At 40.2% G+C, this 20977-nt stretch overlaps 1 protein-coding gene across 4 annotated transcripts in view; it reads left to right on the top strand.

The window, feature by feature from the left end:
• The window catches only part of col21a1 (collagen, type XXI, alpha 1), a 45427-nt gene that overhangs the window by 15648 nt on the left and 8802 nt on the right, over positions 1–20977 (top strand). For all 4 annotated transcript variants that reach the window (XM_035801003.2, XM_052477878.1, XM_052477880.1 and 1 more), the window contains 12 exons: positions 687–776; positions 2009–2071; positions 12165–12218; positions 12313–12366; positions 12564–12617; positions 13195–13248; positions 13655–13708; positions 13801–13854; positions 15001–15054; positions 19010–19054; positions 19828–19881; positions 20095–20148. In XM_035801003.2, the coding sequence (XP_035656896.1) occupies positions 687–776; positions 2009–2071; positions 12165–12218; positions 12313–12366; positions 12564–12617; positions 13195–13248; positions 13655–13708; positions 13801–13854; positions 15001–15054; positions 19010–19054; positions 19828–19881; positions 20095–20148 (684 nt within the window). The remainder of the gene's footprint in view (positions 1–686; positions 777–2008; positions 2072–12164; positions 12219–12312; positions 12367–12563; positions 12618–13194; positions 13249–13654; positions 13709–13800; positions 13855–15000; positions 15055–19009; positions 19055–19827; positions 19882–20094; positions 20149–20977) is intronic.

Raw genomic sequence — 20977 nt, 5'->3', positions numbered from 1 at the left:
GCAAGCAAACATATTTGTACTAATATGCAGTCAAGGTTTTTAGTCTCTTGCTATAAACATGTAATATAGCGCTTTGTCTTTAGAACTATGTTTGCAAAGTCATTTTGCTGGAAGTGTCTGCTGTGTGAATGCTACTAGGCTGCCAAATGCTAAATGATACGACTGCTAAGAGACCTGAACTGAATGCACTCCCTTGGCTTCAGTTGTCTGAGTGTCTGTTAGCAGGAAATCAGACATATCATTGATTAATTGCTCGTATGTCTTCCATATGACAAGAGTATGGCTTAGTGATCACTATGTTCAAACCTTTTACTGCAGTAGGCAGAGTGTTTCTTGGTAGTCTACTTTGAAAGAAAAGTACACACCTCACACGCATGGCTATGGACTTTAAAAAAAAAGACACCTGTACCATGTCAGATATAGAGTTGAAATGTATTCAATTTTGAGTTTGCATCCCAATATTACACTTTATATACGTAACAGAAGAAATAAGAGGGGAAAAAAGTTTGACATTGAAACACTGGATTTTTGGCTGTTTTTTTAATCATCTTGATTAATTATGAAATGATGAAAAATATTAATAACTTTCCACCCATGAGGCCACTAGAGGGAGAGTTGGTGGTATGACCGCTGGAAAGGGCTACGTGCCATTAGTGAATGGTGTGCGTGTTTCTTGTTTATTCCAGTGCGCCAATGGCCCTGGTGACATAGACGTGGACCCGACTCCAGAACCATGTACCTGTCCTCCCGGACCTCCTGGTCTTCAAGGAATGAAGGTCAGTCAGAAGGGTTACATCACCGCGCTTGCCAGTTTCTAAATCAGGTGTCAACTCCTTCCATCAGGACATGATGCTGTGCAAATCAAATACACCTCTGAAAGCGTTTCACTTTTGAACAGTTTTCTGACTTAAATGGTTTTGTCTACCCACAACTTGACCAATTCATCCAAGACGTGAACGTACAGCCAAATAGAAAGATGCGGTTCAAACGGATGTGGCTTTGTGCCTACAGTACGTCACTGTGACAGCAATGCATGTGATTGGGTTGTGGTTGGAAGATGTTATCAATAAGACCTGCCCCACTGTCCAACGTCTTTATTGATTTAAATAATGAACCATTGAAAAAGGGACTAGTTACGGATTGTTTGGCAAGAGAATGACAAGTTGACTAAAAGTACAAACAGACTGGCTCCTAGGCAAAAATACAATTTCCTTAAATGGGCCACAAAATAAAGTGCTGTGTGACACATTTAATTGTTCACAGAGCATATGCCAAAGAATTTACAAGATGTTAAAAGTTAAATTAAAACGTTTCACCTTTAAGCAATATTACCACAGCAACAGGTCATTTTATTCTGTAAAAGTGCACAAGGTTGCAGGCATGTTTGTGTTTATAAGGCCATAGTCACGCATGGGTACAAATCCAGTTTTTCAAAAGGAAAAGATTGCTCTTAAAGGTTTTAATAATACATCCAAAAGGCTACAAGCATGGCTGGTTCGCAGATGGATCTTTTGGGCTGAATCAGAGGAAACTGGTGGGAGGAGCTACAGGAGGATGGGCTCATTGTAATGGCTGGAATGGTATCAATGGAATGGAGTTAAACATGTTTCCATAATTGTTTACAATTATCCATTACATTACAATGAGCCCGTCCTCCTATATATCCTCCCACCAGCCTCCTATGGGGCTGATATATTAACAGGAATTGTAGCAAAGGGCATCTTGAATCAAGTAAAGCTCAACATGTCCTGCTGAGACATGAACTCAGAATGATCTTTCGTACTGATAAAGTCTGTAAAACCTTGAAAGGTCTTTTCCAGGAAAGGTAAAAAGCATTTATGTTTGATGCTCCTCACAAAGAACATGTTTTAAAACCAAATCGGTGCTGCTTTGCAGCATGCAATAGACAAACAGTTTCTGAGTAGTTCAGCGGTTTCATGAGTGGTGCAATTGTGTTGTTTTAAAGATCAAAATGGTCCAGTCAATAACATGCTGTGTTCTCTGTCAGGGGGAAGCAGGAACAACGGGGAACCCAGGTCAAGCTGGTCCTGCTGGTGCTGATGGTAAGCCTGTGAGTACTACATAGTTTAATATACAAACATCTACTTATTCAACACCCATCAGAATCCAACACTTTTGGAGAAAATAAATGCATTGAAAATGGATGAATTGCTATTCGGGACATTGCTGAATGGGCATTCAAATCAGTTGGATGCCAGTTGGATGTTTTGGATGTCAAGAGAATTCCCTTTAATGTTGTAACGGTTAAAGAGCACACTTGGAGAGAGAGGGTGAAAGGGGATACCTAGTCAGTTGTACAACTGAATGCATTCAACCAAAACTTGTCTTCTACGTTTAACCCAAACCCTCTGAATCAGGTGCAGGGGGCTGCCTTAATTGACGCCCATGCCATCGGCACCCGGGGTAGAGTACATAGTGGTGCTAATAGTACCCTTTCTCCAACAGGATTTACCTTCTAGGGATTTCAGGGCATTTTTCATTTTTCTTAAAAGGAAAGGGAAAAGAGGTTCATGTCTGAGTGTTAAGTACAGTATCTGGTACTTAACTCTAAAGGCTTTTTCTCCCTACTGGGTGGCAGGAGAAACTTTATGACTCCTGCCAGTGTGATAACTGGGCACACGAGGCGGGCCAGATGGAGGCGGGCCAGATGGAGGCGGGCCAGATGGAGATCAAATGTCATTATTTGCAGAAAAGCTTTGTGTTAAATATGATTAATAAGTCCAGGGCCCGTATCCACAAAGTGTCTCAGAGTAGGAGTGTTGATCACAAAGATTAAGATTATATGGACATATCCTAGATCAGCACTCCTGCTTTGAGACGCTTTGTGGATACGGGCCCAGATCTACTATTTCTAGACTAGACTGAACTCAAACGTAAGTAATCACCGCTGCCACAGTTTCTAACATACAGAAATCTGCAGAGAGTAGAAAAAAAGGTGCTATCTAGAACCAAAAAGGGTTCTTCGGCTGTCCCTATAGGATAACCCTTTTTGGTTCCACGTAGAACTCTTTCTGGTTCCATGTAGGACCCTTTCCACAGAGGGTTCTACATGAAACCCTAAAAGTTATAGCTGGAATCAAAAAGGGTTATCCTATGCGGACAGCCGAAGAACCCTTTTATAGAACCCTTTTTTTCTAAGTGTAGATTTGATAGAATGATCTGGTTGCCACTGAAGATGCTAAAGCATATTGGATCTTCACCTGATTACATGTTAAGTGGCTGATAGTCAGAACATAACGATTATGAAACAGATCATGAAGATAGTCAAGGAGCAAGTCCTCCCTGAGATGCTCTCTAACATCAAGCAGAAAGGAAAAGAGAAGAATCTGTCATGTCATTTGTAAAGGTGAATGTCTCTCTAACCTCTAGTGTCTAGCTTAATGATAAAGTCCCTACATGTCTTCGTTCCATGTTGGTGTTTGATTTCTTTGAGTTAGAGCAGAATTGTCTTACCAGAATTGATTGAATAGACCCTTAGTGGATTGGATCATGACCTTTAGGGGACTGTTCATTTCTAAGGGCTAGACTTCATGCCATGAAGCAAATGTTTTTGGAAATCTGACAAATGTTTTAAGAGGACTCATGGTCATTGTTTCCATGAAACAGTACAGCACATGTTACCTCGCAGGGGACTGTCACTGTAACAAGATACATCTTACAGAAGCAGTAGATTTTTTAGTAGGCGTTTGTGCATTAGCGGTTTGGCATTTGTTGTTTTTTTGTGGTATGACTCAGATTTCACTGAAACTGGTAAGCAGGAGGTAAGAGTGTCTGTATGAAAACTTACACAAGAACCTGGAAATTCACTAACTGAAAACATGTGGCACGTTTGCTGATGTTGCTTGCTTGCTTGTACCAGCTCTACCATCACTTTGAACTTGAAGGGTGATTTCCTGGACACAGATTAAACCTAGTATTGGACTAAAAAGTAAAGCTCAATGGAGAATCTACATTAAAAATTATTTTTAATTCAGGACTAGTCTGAATCTGTGTCCGGAAAACCACCCTGTAATGACTCAGTAATGTTTGCCCAAAGTGGCATATAAAGTCAATTTTGAATATCATCATTATTCTTGTAAATAGTCATGTAACAAAGACTATTGTGTCATTTTCTGCCTAAACTATATCAGGGACAAAATAACCATTGTTTCACTAATTTTTATGAACTCAATTTGTTCATTGTTATCTATCAATGAACTCTTTATCAACTCACTGTTCGGATGACATTTTGAAGTCCTATATTTTAATAGCTTTTTCCATTAGATGCTTTGAAATGCTGTATGGTTGGAAGGACAGTACGTTGGTCTGTGTGGGGTGTTCAACTTGCACTCAATACTAATCTCTACTGTTGACTGAGGTCACGAGAATTGTAGACCAGTTTACAATACAAAGATGAATTCTTTGTGAACATGTTGTGGCCTTTAAATACTGCCAATGCATTATTGGAGCAAATCTTCCTCCAAAGTGCCATAAAGGGATGAGAGAGTGTCTTTCATAAATATCTTGTGAAGTCTTTCCTTTGTAACCAGAGGAAAGATATTAGTTTCGTTCAAACCCTACACTACATAACAATGAAAGCAGTACATATCATCCTCCTACATTTCATCCTCCCACTGAAGTTGGGGCAGATGTTACATTTGGGTTTATCCCAAAATATGAGGGCTGTTTTATTGCAAATGCTAATGTCTGTAGCAACTGAGAATATTTTAGTTCCCAGTAAACATCCTCTAGTGGTTTGAGTCATTAAATAGAATTGAATAATTATCTTAATTGAACAGTCCTCAAATTTTCCCCAATGAATTTGTCGACACACTTAGTTGAATAAACAAATGGTACCCACTTGTAGTATAATCAAGTATGGGTGTGGAAGTATGAAAGAACTTACAGAACTGGAAACATATTCTGTTCAGTAATCAAGTTTACCATCATACTAAGAGCAAAGATCTATGATCAATGCAGAAACTTATCTACACACAGAAAGCATACTTTTCTCCTGACTATTTTTTCTTATGTTGAATATAGACATGCAGATGACATACCATTCCTGTGCCAGTTTATGATATTAAAATCAAGTAAAATGCAGTATGGAACTATATTTTAGCTAACAGGTAGTGTGAACTGTAAATTGCTACCTATGTAGTACTTCATATCTAGGGCAGAGGCTCAAGTTTTCCATAACAGCTGCAGAGCAGCAGTATGAGCGCTAATTCATTAATGAGTTTCATATGCTCTCTTGACGTAAAATTATGAAGTGTATAGTGCTTGGCGGTGGTGCTCACCACTCTCACGAGGATAAAAGTACGTCTCCTAAAAGCAATGGAAAAAGGTGTTCACCCTCTTTCATGGCCATGTAGGAACAAGATTTGGAGAAAATAAATTGCCTGATGTTTGATTAAACTGATTAGCATTTTTCAACAGATTCCAATTGAAAGCTGGCTGGAGGTCATGTCCTCATATAGATTGTGGTTGTCCTGCTGTGAGGACAAAGGCATAGTTTACCCATAACCTTATAACCTTGACTTTAACAGGATACCAAAAACCTTGTCTTAACTATACCAGCAACATGTTTCAACTGATAAAGGCTTTTTAGAGCTTTAATGATCCCTACATAGAGGTCTTACGAATCCTTTATAAGCAAAGTCATACTACAAAAAGAGTGATATAAAAGGTCCTTACATCTGTTTTGTCAAATCTATCAAAACCCCTTTGGCACCCTTCATATGGCATTTGATTATGAATGACTTCTAGACCATCTATATAGGCCTTATAACGGGCTAATGAAGGCTTATAAAGTGTGTATGTATGAAGGTTTTGAAAGTTGTTTTAAAATTTTGAAGGGACAATTGCAGTAGCTACAGCCATTTTTGGACATAGAAAGGAATGATATGTACACATTGATTCTTGAAGAATATAACTTATAAATGCCTCATGAGCTTAGTTCAACTGTCGTACCCCATCAGAACCCACAATATGACCTTGTTTTACACCAATGTTTGTAAACAAACACTGTATAGCCTGTATAGGTTAAAACTATAATTTGACTAGTGTTATGTTCTAATTATCAGAGTAAGAACTCGTCGGACACTATGAAACCTTACACCAAGTTTATTCTCCCATTGGGTCAATACAACTGCATTAGACAAAAAACATATTCACACAAGCACTGATATTGAACTCTTTCTCCCAGGCTGAGTCTCCTCCTACACATCTGAACAGCCAATGCATCCCTGGTGCAAGACAGAACCTTAGTGATATCTGTTCTTCCTCACTTCATCTGACCTGACCTCTGCCCCAAAGTGCTCAATCCTACCAAAATCACTTCTGTCATGGTGACTAGGATCCCTGAAGGCTAACGATAACACATCCTGTCACAATGTAAACATGATACATTCCACTCTCTCCCACAGTGACATGAATAAGTAGATTTCACAAGTTAAGAAATCCCGAACCCAACACTATATAGCCATAAAGTATTCATTACACATATATAAGCTTTTCAGGAACATGTTATAACAGTTCCCAACCACATTAAAGGTTAATGAAATACACTGCCTTCGGAAAGTATTCAGACCCCTTGACATTTTACACATTTTGTTACGTTACAGCCTTATTCTAAAATGGATTAAATAGTTTTTCCCCCTCATCAATTGACACGCAATACCCCATAATGACAAAGCAGAATCCGTATTTCTGCATTAAAAAATAAATGAACACTCAAATATCACATTTACGTAAGTATTCATACCCTTTACCCAGTACTTTGCCTAGTGTAGAAGTACGGTGGCTAGGAAAAACTCCCTAGAAAGGCCGGAACCTAGGACGAAACCTAGAGAAGGACCAGGCTCTGAGGGGTGTTCAGTTCTCTTCTGGCTGTGCCGGGTGGAGATTATAAATGAACATTGCCAAGATGTTCAAACGTTCATAGATGACCAGCAGGGTCAGATAATAATAATCACAGTGGTAGTAGAGGGTGCAGCAGGTCAGCACCTCAAGAGTAAACGTCAGTTGGCTTTTCATAGTGTCAGGAGAATTCTATACTCCTGTTCATTTACCAATTAAGTTACCCGTAGTCTGTTATATCAGGATTTGTAAGATACTGATAGAACAGGAAACAGACAGAGGCCCAGTCTACCAAAGTTAAATGTTTATTCACGGGAACGTTCTGAAGTCATGAATACAAATCAATTCATTTTATACTGACTTCTCACGCCCACACATACACACAAACATACGCCCACACATACACACAAACATACGCACACACATACACACAAACATTTGCACACACGTACACACAAACATACGCACACACATGTCCTGCTTCGCGCACACTGTCTGTCTCACTTCCCAGCCGACAGAGATAGTGACCTTGTCCTTGAGACGTACTCCCCGTTCTCTCACAAATCTCTCGTCAGGTCAGCACCAAGCTCAGACAGTCTGTGTTTAGAATACCATAAAGGCATATTGTTTTACCCTATTTCTGACTAGGACTACACATTAATTGATTATGATTTCATACATTCTAATCAATTCCATACAATTATATGTTTCAGGGCGGAATATTCTTATCATTCAATTAACAGACAATTCTCACCTATCACATAGCTAATCATTCAGAGTCAGAGACAGAAGGTGCGGTAGAGAGAGAGTCCAATATAGCAGTGCTACCGGGACAAGGTAGCACTTCCAGTGAACAGGTCAGGGTTCCATAGCCACAGGCAGAACAGTTGAAACTGGAGCATCAGCATGATCAGGTGGACTGGGGAAAGCAAGGAGTCATCAGGCCAGGTAGTCCTGAGGCATGGTCCTAGTGCTCAGGCCCTCCGAAAGAAAGAGAAAGAAAGAGATAAAGAGAGAGAATTAGAGGGGGCATACTTAAATTCACACAGGAAGACAGGAGAAATACTCCAGATATAACAGACTGACCCTAGCCCCCCGACACAAACTATTGCAGCATAAATATTGGAGGCTGAGACAGGAGGGGTCAGGAGACACTTCTTTCCTCCGAAAGAAAGAGAAAGAGAGAGAGAATTAGAGGGGACATACTTAAATTCACACAGGAAGACAGGAGAAATACTCCAGATATAACAGACTGACCCTAGCCCCCCGACACATAAACTATTGCAGCATAAATACTGGAGGCTGAGACAGGAGGGGTTCGGAGACACTGTTACCCTTTCCGAAGATGCCCCTGGACAGAGCCAAACAGGCAGGATATATATCCCCACCCACTTTGCCAAAGATGAGCCCCCACACCACTAGAGGGATATCCTCAACCACCAACTGTCTTCTTGGGTATGACGCTACAAGCTTGGCACACCTGTATTTGGGGAGTTTCTCCCATTCTTCTCTGCAGATCCTCTCAAGCTCTGTCAGGTTGGATGGGGAGTGTTGCTGCACAGCTATTTTCAGAGATGTTTGATCAGGTTCAAGTCCGGGCTCTGGTTGGGCCACTCAAGGACATTCAGAGACTGTCCCAAAGCCTCTCCTGCGTTGTCTTGACTGCATTGTGCTTAGGCTCGTTGTCCTGTTGGAAGGTGAACCTTCACCCCAGTCTGAGGTCCTGAGCGCTCTGGTGCAGGTTTTCATTAAGGATCTCTTCGTTCACCTTTTCCTCAATCCTGACTAGTCTCCCAGTCCTGGCCACTGAAAAACATTCTCACAGCATAATACTGCCACCACCATGCTTAACCGTAGGGATGGTATTGGCCAGGTGATGAATGCTACCTGGTTTCCTCCAGATCTGACGCTTGTCATTCAGTCCAAAGGGTTCAATCTTGGTTTCATCAGACCAGAGAATCTTGTTTTTCATGGTCTGTGAGTGCCTTTTGGAAAACTCCAAGAAAGGCTTTCATGTGCCTTTTACTGAGGAGTGGCTTCCGTCTGGCAACTCTACCATAAAGGCCTGATTGGTGAGTGCTGCAGAGATGGTTTTCTTTCTGGAACGTTCTCCCATCTCCGCAGAGGAACTCTGGAGCTCTGTCAGAGTGACCATCAGGTTCTTAGTCACCTCCTTGAGCAAGGCCCTTCTCCACCGATTGCTCAGTTTGGCCAGGCGGCCAGCTCCATGAAAAGTTTTGGTGGTTCCAAACTTCTTCCATTTAAGAATGATGGAGGCAACTGTGTTCTTGGGGACCTTAAATGCAGCAGACATTTTTTGTTACCCTTTCCCAGATCTGTGCCTAGACACAATCCTGTCTCTGAGCTCTATGTACAATTCCTTTTATCTCATAGCTTGGTTTTTGGTCTGACAAGCACTGTCAACTTTGGGACCTTATATAGACTGGCGTGTGCCTTTCCAAATCATGTCCAATCAAGCGAATTTATCACAGGTGGACTCCAATCAAGTTGAAGAAACATCTTAAGGATGATCAATGGGAACAGGATGCGCCTCAACTCAATTTCGAGTCTCATAGCAAAGGGTCTGAATACGTACGTAAATAAAGTAAACTCAGCAAAAAAAGAAACGTCCTCTCACTGTCAACTGCGTTTATTTTCAGCAAACGTAACATGTGTAAATATTTGTATGAACATAATAAGATTCAACAACTGAGACATAAACTGAACAAGTTCCACAGACATGTGACTAACAGAAATCGAATAATGTGTCCCTGAACAAAGGGAGCGTCAAAATCAAAAGTAACAGTCAGTATCTGGTGTGGCCACCAGCTGCATTAAGTACTGCAGCTCATCTCCTCCTTTTGGACTGCACCAGATTTGCCAGTTCCTGCTGTGAGATGTTACCCCACTCTTCCACCAAGGCACCTGCAAGTTCCCGGACATTTCTGGGGGGAATGGCCCGAGCCCTCACCCTCCGATCCAAAAGGACCCAGACGTGCTCAATGGGATTGAGATCCGGGCTCTTCGCTGGCCATGGCAGATCACTACCATTCCTGTCTTGCAGGAAATCACGCACAGAATGAGCAGTATGGCTGGTGGCATTGTCATGCTGGAGGGTCATGTCAGGATGAGACTGCAGGAAGGGTATCACATGAGGGAGTAGGATGTCTTCACTGTAATGAACAGCATTGAGAATGCCTGCAATGTCAACAAGCTCAGTCCGATGATGCTGTGTGTAACTCTCCTTCGTGAAGGAATGAGTGTTACACACCGCCCCAGACCATGACGGACGCGCCACCTCCAAATTGATCCCACTCCAGAGTACAGGACTCGTTGTAACGCTCATTCTTTCAAGATAAACGCGAATCCGACCATCACCCCTGGTGAAACAAAACCGTGACTTTTCCGTAAAGAGCACTTTTTGCCAGTCCTGTCTGGTGATTTTGTGCCCATAGGCAAAGTTGTTGCCGGTGATGTCTGGTGAGGACCTGCCTTACAACAGCCCTCAGTCCAGCCTCTCTCAGCCTATTGCGGACATTCTGACCACTGATGGAGGGATTGTGCATTCCTGGTGTAACTTGGGCTGTTGTTGTTGCCATCCTGCAGGTGTGATGTTCGGAAGTACCAATCCTGTGCAGGTGTTGTTACACGTGGTCTGCCACTACGAGGACAATCAGCTGTCCGTCCTGTCTCCCTGTCGTGCTGTCTTAAGCGTCTCACAGTACGGACATTGCAATTTATTGCCCAGTCCACATCTGCAGTCCTCATGCCTCCTTGCAGCATGCCTAAGGCACATTCACGCAGATGATCAGGGACCCCTGGGCCTCTTTCTTTTGGTGTTTTTCAGAGTCAGTAGAAAGACCTCTTTAGTGCCCTACGTTTTAATAACTTTGAACTTAATTGCCTACCGTTTGTAAGCTGTTAGTGTCTTAACTACACAGGTGCATGTTCATTAATTGTGTATGGTTCATTGAACAAGCTTGTGAAACAGTGTTTAAACCCTTTATAGTGAAGATCTGTGAAGCAATGTAATTGAGCAGACAACACCATTAAAAAAAATCTATTTTATTCCAATCTTCTTTCTCCAAGCCAGTATCACAATGATCATCAGTCAACAGATACCGAGATGGTGGCTTGCACACTACTTAGACAATAATAATGCACAGGACTACAACCACATTACTGTCCATAAGAGCAAATAAATGACGTTGTCAATTATTGAATCACAATAAATCTACCTGGACGAAGCCACCATCACCACGAGCATGGGGGAGCACGGGGTGTGGCACTTGGACCAACAACTACAAAACAACTAACGATAGGCGACAACCCTGAACTCACGGAAAACTATTTTTAGGACGAACGCCACTATGAGCTAGCTTCAACCACACCTACGCAGCTCAAACCTTTGTAGTTTGGACCAACAATTTGCGTCTTTTCTTCACCACGCTTGACCTCAAACACAGGGGCACCACAGGTTATAAAGGAGGCAGAGCGTGTGGACCACAATGAAAGAGAGTCAGTAGTTTAAAGGATGCTCCAATCACAGGAGGAGGGTGGTTAATTAAGTACAGAAAGTTACAGCACACACATGTCATCAATTAAGGTAAATAATTTGTGAGAGCATGCCTAGGTCAATGAAAATGTAACTATGAAGGATAAAGTACACCATATGACACATCTATAAAGATACCTAAACATGAGCTCTTGCATAGCATTTACAGTTTTTTACATTTAGAAAACTCTCTTATCCAAAGAGACTTACAGTACTAAGTACATAGATTTTCATACTGGTCCCCTATGGGAGTTGATCCCACAACCCTGGTGCTGTAAGTGCTGTGCTCTACCAAGTGATCCACACCAGACTAGAAAGACATGAAGGCGCTATAGATATGCTCTGTAGATATGCTATGGATATATTTCATTAACCTTTAATGAATAATGCATTTGGGGCCTGTTATAACACGTTCATGAAATGCTTATAGATGTATAAAGAATGCTTTATAGCTGTGTTATCAAAGTAAATTGTTACCCGTAATTTTGATATAATGGATGGTCAGTCCTTGCATCCATAGCTCTGTCTACGAATTTGAGCGTGGTTACGTTTCTCCAGCCCCATCCCTCAATTTTTTAGCGAAACACAGGCTGGGAGCACGCCTTGTTAATGTTTAACTGCTGATTGCCACATTAAGTGAGACTAATTTAATTGAACACAGCTGATTCATGTGTTTTATCTATGAGCAATATTAATAAAAAGGGTAAATATCTCATGAATTCTCATCTCTCCTCTTTTTAAATTGAAGGGTGTGCCTGGTAACCGAGGGATTCCTGGACCACAGGGTCCAACTGGGACAGAGGTATCAGCTGAATTTTAAAACAAATTATGTTTTGATCAGAGTAGTGTTTTTGATGTAAAATCAATGGAGATACTCTTTCTGTTCTCTCTTTCAGGGGCGACGCGGGGTTGATGGCAACAAGGGAGAACAAGGACGGCCTGGTGATTCGGTAGGAAGGTCAAAAAAAAGCATTAGTATGACTTTTTATCGATTCGGCATTATGTATTTTATGACACTGTAGGAGACCCACTTTCATGCATTATAACCAATGCTTGTATTCCAACCAACTGATCAAAGCTACTTCTAATAATCTACAATCACTTTTATCAGACACACATTTTATGTATAAATCTCTTGTCTTTTCAGGGTGAAAGAGGGGTTCCGGGATTACCTGGGCCATTGGGTCAAGCAGGTGAAAAGGTACACCATAACACTGGTTTCACTGAATAAGGTTATCAAATGTATACATCTCTATATAATATCAACTCTTTGCATGCACATTATCAGCCAGGTTATTCAATTAATCTGTATATAATCAGTAATCCATCTCCCTAAATGTCTTACATCCTGGGAAGATGACATATGTTGCATTGATGAATTATTTTGGTCAAATTATGAACAGAAAAGGAAGCTATTGGTAATCCATAGCAATAAACTCTCGGAACTATCCTAATAGATCCGTCTTAAATGGAAATAAACAGCTGGTGAACTGAATGTCATGAACCCCACATCTAATAAAACAATACACCTTGTATTCTATGAGAGCAAGCCAAAGGAAATTAAAAAGAACATGAAACATTTGTAGGTTATAAGGAACATAGACATTGACTCTGTACATTATTTATTGTTACTGTTATTATTATGTGTTATTACTTTTTTTGTTTGGAAGGGCTCGTAAGTAAGCATTTCACTGTTCATCTTAATCAAATGTTTTCAGGGAACGGTGGGCAAGGGGCGTTATTAAATGAATCTTTCATTTCTTTCATTTCTTTCCCAGGGCTCTATGGGTCTTTCAGGGGGATCAGGACTTGCCGGCAAAGATGGCCTCGTGGTAAGAATATCTCAATACTGTTAACCACACGGTTATGTACATTAATTGCTAAGTAAACAACAAAGGTTAGGTAGTAGTTAACTGGCCACTTGCTTATGCTTTCAAGATGACAAACATATTGACAAATTTATACAGTATATTGACCTCTGGCCAATATACTGCAGTATTATATTGTTGTAATATTGTACATTTTATATTGTACATTTGTAATGATGGATAAGGGTGAATTTGTATAGTACAAAAGGTATTGTGTGATGTATTGTTTTATTGATGATGTAGACCGTTTTGGTGTGATGTGTTGTTTGGTTCCCGTATGGACCCCAGGAAGAGTAGCGGCTGCCTTGGCAGCAGCTAAAGGGGATCCTAATAAAATACTAAATACTATATATCAATTTAACGATTTCAGGGAGAAAAAGGAGCCAGGGGATTCTCTGGGCCAGCCGGACATCCAGGAGTACCCGTATGTACAATATAGATACTCTGGTCTCAAACCAGGAACTGACATGGCTTTAAGTTTGAAAAAATATCTCTTTCTCCCATTCTTCAACTCAGGGTTTACCTGGAAGCGATGGAAAGAACGGAGTCCCAGGACAAATCGGTCAAAAGGTTGGTTTTCAATGTGACTAAACAAAGGAAAGTTAACTTACTGATGGATGGGATTGATGTTTGACAAAATTGACCATAAGGTTGACCTGTCGTAGTCGGTCGGAACTGAACCACCAAAGGGTTACGCTGCTATTGTCTGGCAGTTCCCCAACAGTGGAAATATATTATTGCTGTTAGAACACATTGTGATCTATAAGGGGGTTAGCACCATTGTTTCCTTGTGTTCTTACTCAGCTCAGGCTTTCCTGACACATGGTTTCCATTATCTTAATGGCAGTTCATCACCATCTAGGTGGTTGTGTCTGCGTTATAACTTCTGGATTTATATCATTTTTTTCTTCCACATGTAGAACCTTCCAAAAATGTTCACAGTTGGTTTCTTCCCTTCTACACTGTGGAAAATAGAACAAGTAGTGTCTCATTGGATGTTTTTAGAATGCCAGTTGGTTGAAAATAATGGCTTGACAAGCTGGGTTACTGTACATGTAGAGCTGATACTGTACAGACACCTTATTATGGCTTTTTTAACCTTTATTTAACTAGGCAAGTCAGTTAAGAACAAATTCTTATTTTCAATGATGGCCTAGTGGGTTAACTGCCTGGTTCAGGGGATTTGTACCTTGTCAGCTCAGGGATTTGAACTTGCAACCTTTTGGTTACAAGTCTAACACTCTAACCACTAGGCTACGCTGCTGCCCGGGTTGACAAGCTGGGTCACATGTAGAGCTGATACTGTACAGACACTGTACCTTATTTAACCTCATCATGGCTTGACAAGCTGGGTCACATGTAGAGCTGACACTGTACATACACCTTATTTAACACCTAATTTGACAGACACTCTTATCCAGAGTGACTTACAGCTAAGTGCCTTGCTCAGGGGCACATCGGCAGATTTTTCCCCCAGTTGGCTTGGGGATCCAAACCGGTGACCTTTCGGTTACTGGCCCAACACTGTTAACTGCTGGGCTACCTGCCGCCTCTGCTGTTAACTTTAATCTAACAAAGATAGATTCAACAGTATCCAATTAGCAAATTCATGGTGGGTGCTGCTATCTCTTTGAACTGTACCTGTAGCCGGTTCACTGAATCATCAAGCATGATGTCTGTGTTAATGATATTCTTATGCATTATTTTCATCAATAGGGAGAGGTTGGAGCAGCTGGCATCCCTGGTCTAGACGGAGGGGAGGGCCATCCTGTAAGTCATGGACATTTCTATTCTTTCTATAACCATGGATTATAATCTACATTCTATGCACTCTAGACGGTCTACTTTCTTGTATGCTTAGGTTTCTATGAAATATGAACAATGCCAGAATGCCCTCCGCCCCCTCAAATAAAATGAGTTCCTTGACTTTAGCAGGGGATATCCAAAACAGACTCAGTCATCTGGAGCTACTTGAATCACAGCCGACATCATGGATCATGACAGTATTTCTGACAGCTAGTAAATTTGGAGTGGTTTCCCTCTAGTTCATCCCAGGATATAAACCCTATTATGACAATACTTTGGTGACTTCATGTAGTCATTTTGTAGTCATTTGGGGACAGAATAATACATCTGAAAAAGTGCATCCCCATTAGTCTTGGGAGTTCTGCAGATTTGGCCGCACAAGCCGAGTGGTGGAACTACAATGTTCTAGATGAGTCAGTTGCTCCACAGGGCTGTAAGCCATTTGGTTTGCCAGAACATCCAATGATCCAATGTCTTTATGGACTAAATAACACAATAGTTGTATCTGCCTGTAACCCCCTCAAAGCTAGTGTCTAAAAATGATTGTATTGTGAGACTTTTTTCTATATTTTTTCTATTTAGGTACTTATTTTACATGACGTGTTGATAATGGCATGGGGAAAAGGATTGGGTTATCAGCCTTACTCTTGAGACAAGTGTCATGTGATTTTGAATAACCAATGAGAGTCAAGAGTGTTGTATCCGAAAGACATTGAGTCATTGCTTTTTTTAGATTAGCTGGAAGAGCACACACTATTGGCCCTCCAAAACCACTTTCAGGCCCTATCCAAAGCCAACAGATAGATGCCAACAGATTAGAGAAGGCTGTTTGGAGGAGCTATAGGAGGACAGGCTTATTGTCATGGCTGGAATGGCATATATGGAATGGAGTAAAACATGTGGTTTCCATATGTTTGATGTGTTTGATACCGTTCCATGTATTCCATTCCAGCCATTACAATGAGCCTGTCCTCCTATAGCTCCTCCTACCAGCCTCCTCTGCAGCAGATAGATACAGTACTGCATGTTAGCATTTAACAGGATTTAAGCATTGCACATAACGAAAAACATAGCTCATGCGGTGTTCTTGCCCAAAATTGGTTAGAGGTCCTTATTTAGGTATTTAGTGTTTGGAATTGAAAGGGTTCTTTGTCGTCACATTTCTAATTAGTAGAACACTATGTAAAGAGAAGGAAACAAAGGCTGTTCTTGGACACTTCCATAGCTAGGCAACTCTTTGATGTGCAACATTTTCTATGAATTCCATTGGAAGAAAATGATATGAAACATTTGTGCCTCCAATGAGCCATAATAAGCCTCACAGTCACAACTTGTTCATGGATTAACTCCATTCATCTCCCCCATACTCCCATCAAAGATCCAAGAATACATGTAACAAACTATAGTTGACCATGATGTACTACTCTGCCTATTCCAAGAATATCTCTGCCGTTTAACACATAAATACGCTTTGGCTTATCTATATGACACATACATAGATTTTCATGGTGTCTTAACTGAAGTGGCTAATTGTCAATAGCCTCATCTGGGGAACAGCTTTTAATATATTTGCAGCATCGGAGGAGTTTTGATGAGTTATTTTCCATGTTTCCATGTTCCTTTACAATCCCCTCAAGATAAAGTCTCTGCCGTTTTCCAAACATCTGTACCCGTTTATCATGAAAAACTGACGAAAGAGGCATTTCAAGGTAGTTTTGTTGGATGTGCTCAACAATTATAAACTGTTTATTTACTCAACTAAACATTCACAAACTAACAGATTTACTATTTACGACCATTTATGTCCCCAGGAGGGTTTTAAACGCCATGCACTTTTCACATTTGTCCATTAACAACAAATATTGTCTCTCATCTACCAAACATATATCAGATTATGCTGCGAGGTGTAATGGAATATGCAGAATTTGGTTTAGGATGTGACAATCCCTGCTTGGGATTTGACATTGTTGGTTATTCTACATTTGCCGCCAACCATTTGCCGCCAACCACTACTTGGGTGACCTGCTATGTCACCCATATCCATATCCTTAACCTTCGACGTCAGTCTTTGTTTGAAGTGTGACAGAGATGTGTCTGTCGAAAGTCTTTGAAGAGGAGGAAATGTTTTCAATAGATAATATGCGTACAGTCATGAATGTAGAACATACTTGAAAAAGGATATACAGTCATCTCTGGGACTACTTAAATATGATGTATCAACTGACCTTTGGCCTGTACGCAATAGTCTCCTTTTGGTCTCATCGTTCACAGGGTTACACCACAGTGTATTTTCAGAGATATTTGGTATCACTAAATGCAGTAGTCCATATTTAGTACTTCCATAAACATGGCATATGTATTCACTACATACATGCTTCTTCTTTTAAACTCCTGATTTGTGACACTGAGTGGTCAGACAAAATGGGCAAGCTTTCATGGAAATGGAATGCATCCGTTCCACTTCATGGAACATATCCTCAAGCATTTGAAACACCTATTGCTGTTTTCAATGAGTAATATTTTTGGGACTGTGTTGCTATTCATTTAAACCAAGATATACACTGTGGCTTTAAGAGCTTTGAGGTCTGAGGCTTTGTCGGAATGAGACTCTGGAGGTGTCCCAGATACATTTTCCATGTTGAAATGTCTGATTAGTGGGAAAACTATTGTGTGCAGAGAACACTTATAGGTCAACATAAAGTTGTGTATATTCTTCTATACAAACTTTAGGAAGTACATTTTTAATTTAAATGAACCTTTATTTAACCAGGAAGGGCTCATTGAGATTAAAAGCCCTTTTACCAAATTCCGTTCGGACATTTGGAACAGTTAGCAGGATAAAGTTGAGCGAACGAAGAGAGTACCCACCACATTTATGAACAATAAAAATGCACAAATAAAAAGGTAGTAAACCCAAAATGGCTTTGTACATAAAAGTATACCAGTGACTGAGTCTACAAGTGACTAGAGAAGGCCAGCCAACCCTGGTATACAAAGTGCAGTGGTACGTAAGGGTTTTGCAGTTTGAAATAAATCTCAAAGTGCCATGGTAAAGAGTGTCAATTGATCTCAAACACTGAGCGAAAGCATTCAGATATAAAATATCCCCATAGTCTAGTAAAGGCATAAATGTAGCTGATACTAGCCTCCTTCTGGCTTCAAAAGAAAAACAGGCCTTATTCCTAAAATAAAATCCCAATTTCAGCTTCAATTTTTTTGTAAATGGTTGAATATGCAATTTAAAAGACAGGCATCATCAGTTAAAATTCCAAGATATTTATATGAGGTTACAACCTCAATCTCCTTGCCCTGACAGGTAGTAATAGGTGAAAGGTTCAGAGGTCTATTTATTGCATTAGAAAACACCATTAGTTTAGTTGGACAACAAACTTATTTGTACTATTAGGTCTATCCTTGTTAGGGGTCAACTAGTTATTCATATAAAATCAATGAACATGTTATGAAGAGATCGCCAAGGGTTAACACACACATTGTATGTTATATAGATTGGTACAACAATCTCTCTGATGAATTATAAATGCAATGAGGTTTCAAGCCGCATTCGACCTGTCCATTCATAGTGATACCCATTGCTATCTAGTACTACTGTTCTCTTCATTAGGGCGGTATTTGTGTTTGTTTTTACAACATCCTGTGAAAGCTATTAAACCCACTGTCTGATACAGCCAGCGAAGCTCAGGGGAAAGACATTTGATATGTGAATAATCCAGACCTCTCAGAAGAAAGAAAACAAGACTATCCGTGAACCATATACAGTATGTTAGCTGTGTTAGATGGGGAGGACACTTTCCTGTCTGTCTTTCATCAATATATTGAAAACAATTGTAATGCATAACACACGGGGTATTGTGATCGTGTTCTGTCATATAGAGTAAGCTACATACTCTTTTGTTTCCAGGGTATGCCTGGCGGGCCTGGAAATGAGGGCCAGAGTGGAACTAAGGTGAGCTCCTGTTATTCTCATAAACATCTGCCCTTATATCAGGACGTACCCATACTGTCTATTACATTTTCATTAAATATTGATTCAAAGTCACATCTCCTTCCCGGCAATTTTTTATAGAAAACTTTTGTGCAAGAAAGGCTATAATGTTATTGTACTTTATTTGACATTCCCTTGTTTTATGTCTAAAACAATTTAGGAACACTATACTGTTTTCAACTTTGGTTTACCTGCACTGTTATAAAGTATAGACTAAAATAAATAGGAATATAATAAAGTAAGCCTAGTCGTTAAAGTGTTGGGCCAGTAACCAAAAAAAATGCTGGTTTGAATCCCCGAGTCGACTAGGTGAAAAATCTGCCGATGTGCCCTTGAGCAAGGCACTGAACCCTAATTGCTCTTGTAAGTCACTCTGGATAAGATTTTAGCATCTGCAAAATCACAAAAATATAAGTGCAGGTGATGGATTTTGGAAAATCCACAAATGATTTTGGGATTACAAAAATTGAAGACTTCAGTCTTCAATTTCAAAAGTCCTCTGAGGACCCAGTACCCTATCCCCATAACATTAGACTTTTATAAACTATGGTTCAAGTTTTGATATTGAAATACATAAATAATCTTTAATAAAGATGTCATAAGTAACAGAGAGAAAGAGCACACATGCAAACAATCAGGGAAGTTGTTAAACTTGTTCTTAGCTAAAAATATTTCCAAATTGAACAACCACTGTATAGAAAAGTGTTATTAATTATATGATTCTATAATTACAGGGTGAAGATGGTTTACCAGGACCGAAGGGAGCCAAAGGTTCCATTGGACTATCTGTAAGTTGGCTGCCACCAATAGATACAGTTTCAATTTTTACAAATGTATTCAGAGTCACACTTACAGTAGTATAGTATATTTTACATATGCATGGAGCAAAGTTCTAAGTAATTTTCACACATACTCAATGATCCATAATAAATACAAATACAGATGTGCAGAGATACCGGGAACATCGAAACTGATGTTGTTTTCTTGTTTTTCTTATTTAGGGGGACAATGGATTGCCTGGTGAACCTGGATCATCAGGACAACCTGGACCTAAGGTACTAGTGGTTTCTGTTCTCTTCCAGAAATGTAACATCTTGTCAATGGGATTATGTCAATCATGGATTATGTCGATTTTCTTTTGCCCAATGTCCATGTGAATACTATTTGCAGAAGTAGTAAAATGCACTTTTCATGGGGGGCTGAGAACATCTCAATAACCTGTGTAAATAATGTCAATAGTATTAGTAAAGATTGCTCGAACACATACCTTAATACACCATATTAGCATTGAAATGATGTGAACCAATACAGGTACAAATGTAGGATCTTAATTTGATCACTGTTTTGTTGCTGAGAATGTTCCTGCACAGCAGGAAATGCTAACTTTGAGTGTATTTGAGTTTTAAAAAGGCTTCTAAAGTTTGTCATTTCCACCTATACATTTCAGAATTGATCTAACAAAAAATCCATCACCTCATACAAGAATGTCCATGAATTATAATTGGTTTAATAAGTATTTTCTTGCTGCAGCAAACTGGCACAAATTAAGACCCTACATCTGTAATGTGTTGGACGAATTTCAGTGTTCTGGCCATTTACTGGTACTGATACAGTGTCCTGTTGAAGATCTCAATTACTCCTGTCTCCTGCAACACCACCACTAGAGGCAGTGCTGCAACACCACCACTAGAGGCAGTGCTGCAACACCACCACTAGAGGCAGCGCTGCAACACCACCACTAGAGGCAGCGCTGCAACACCACCACTAGAGGCAGTGATGACCACACAGAGCAACTTTAAAACACTTAATGACATTGAGCAGTGTTATGAAATTCAAAATATTGCCGGCTACATTACCTCATCTGTCCTTAAAAGGGTTTATAGT

Source organism: Oncorhynchus keta, chromosome 24 (assembly GCF_023373465.1).
Source record: "Oncorhynchus keta strain PuntledgeMale-10-30-2019 chromosome 24, Oket_V2, whole genome shotgun sequence".
Lineage (NCBI taxonomy): Eukaryota > Metazoa > Chordata > Actinopteri > Salmoniformes > Salmonidae > Oncorhynchus > Oncorhynchus keta.
The sequence above is the reverse complement of the archived record's forward strand: the minus strand, read 5'-3'. Positions and strand labels throughout refer to the sequence as shown.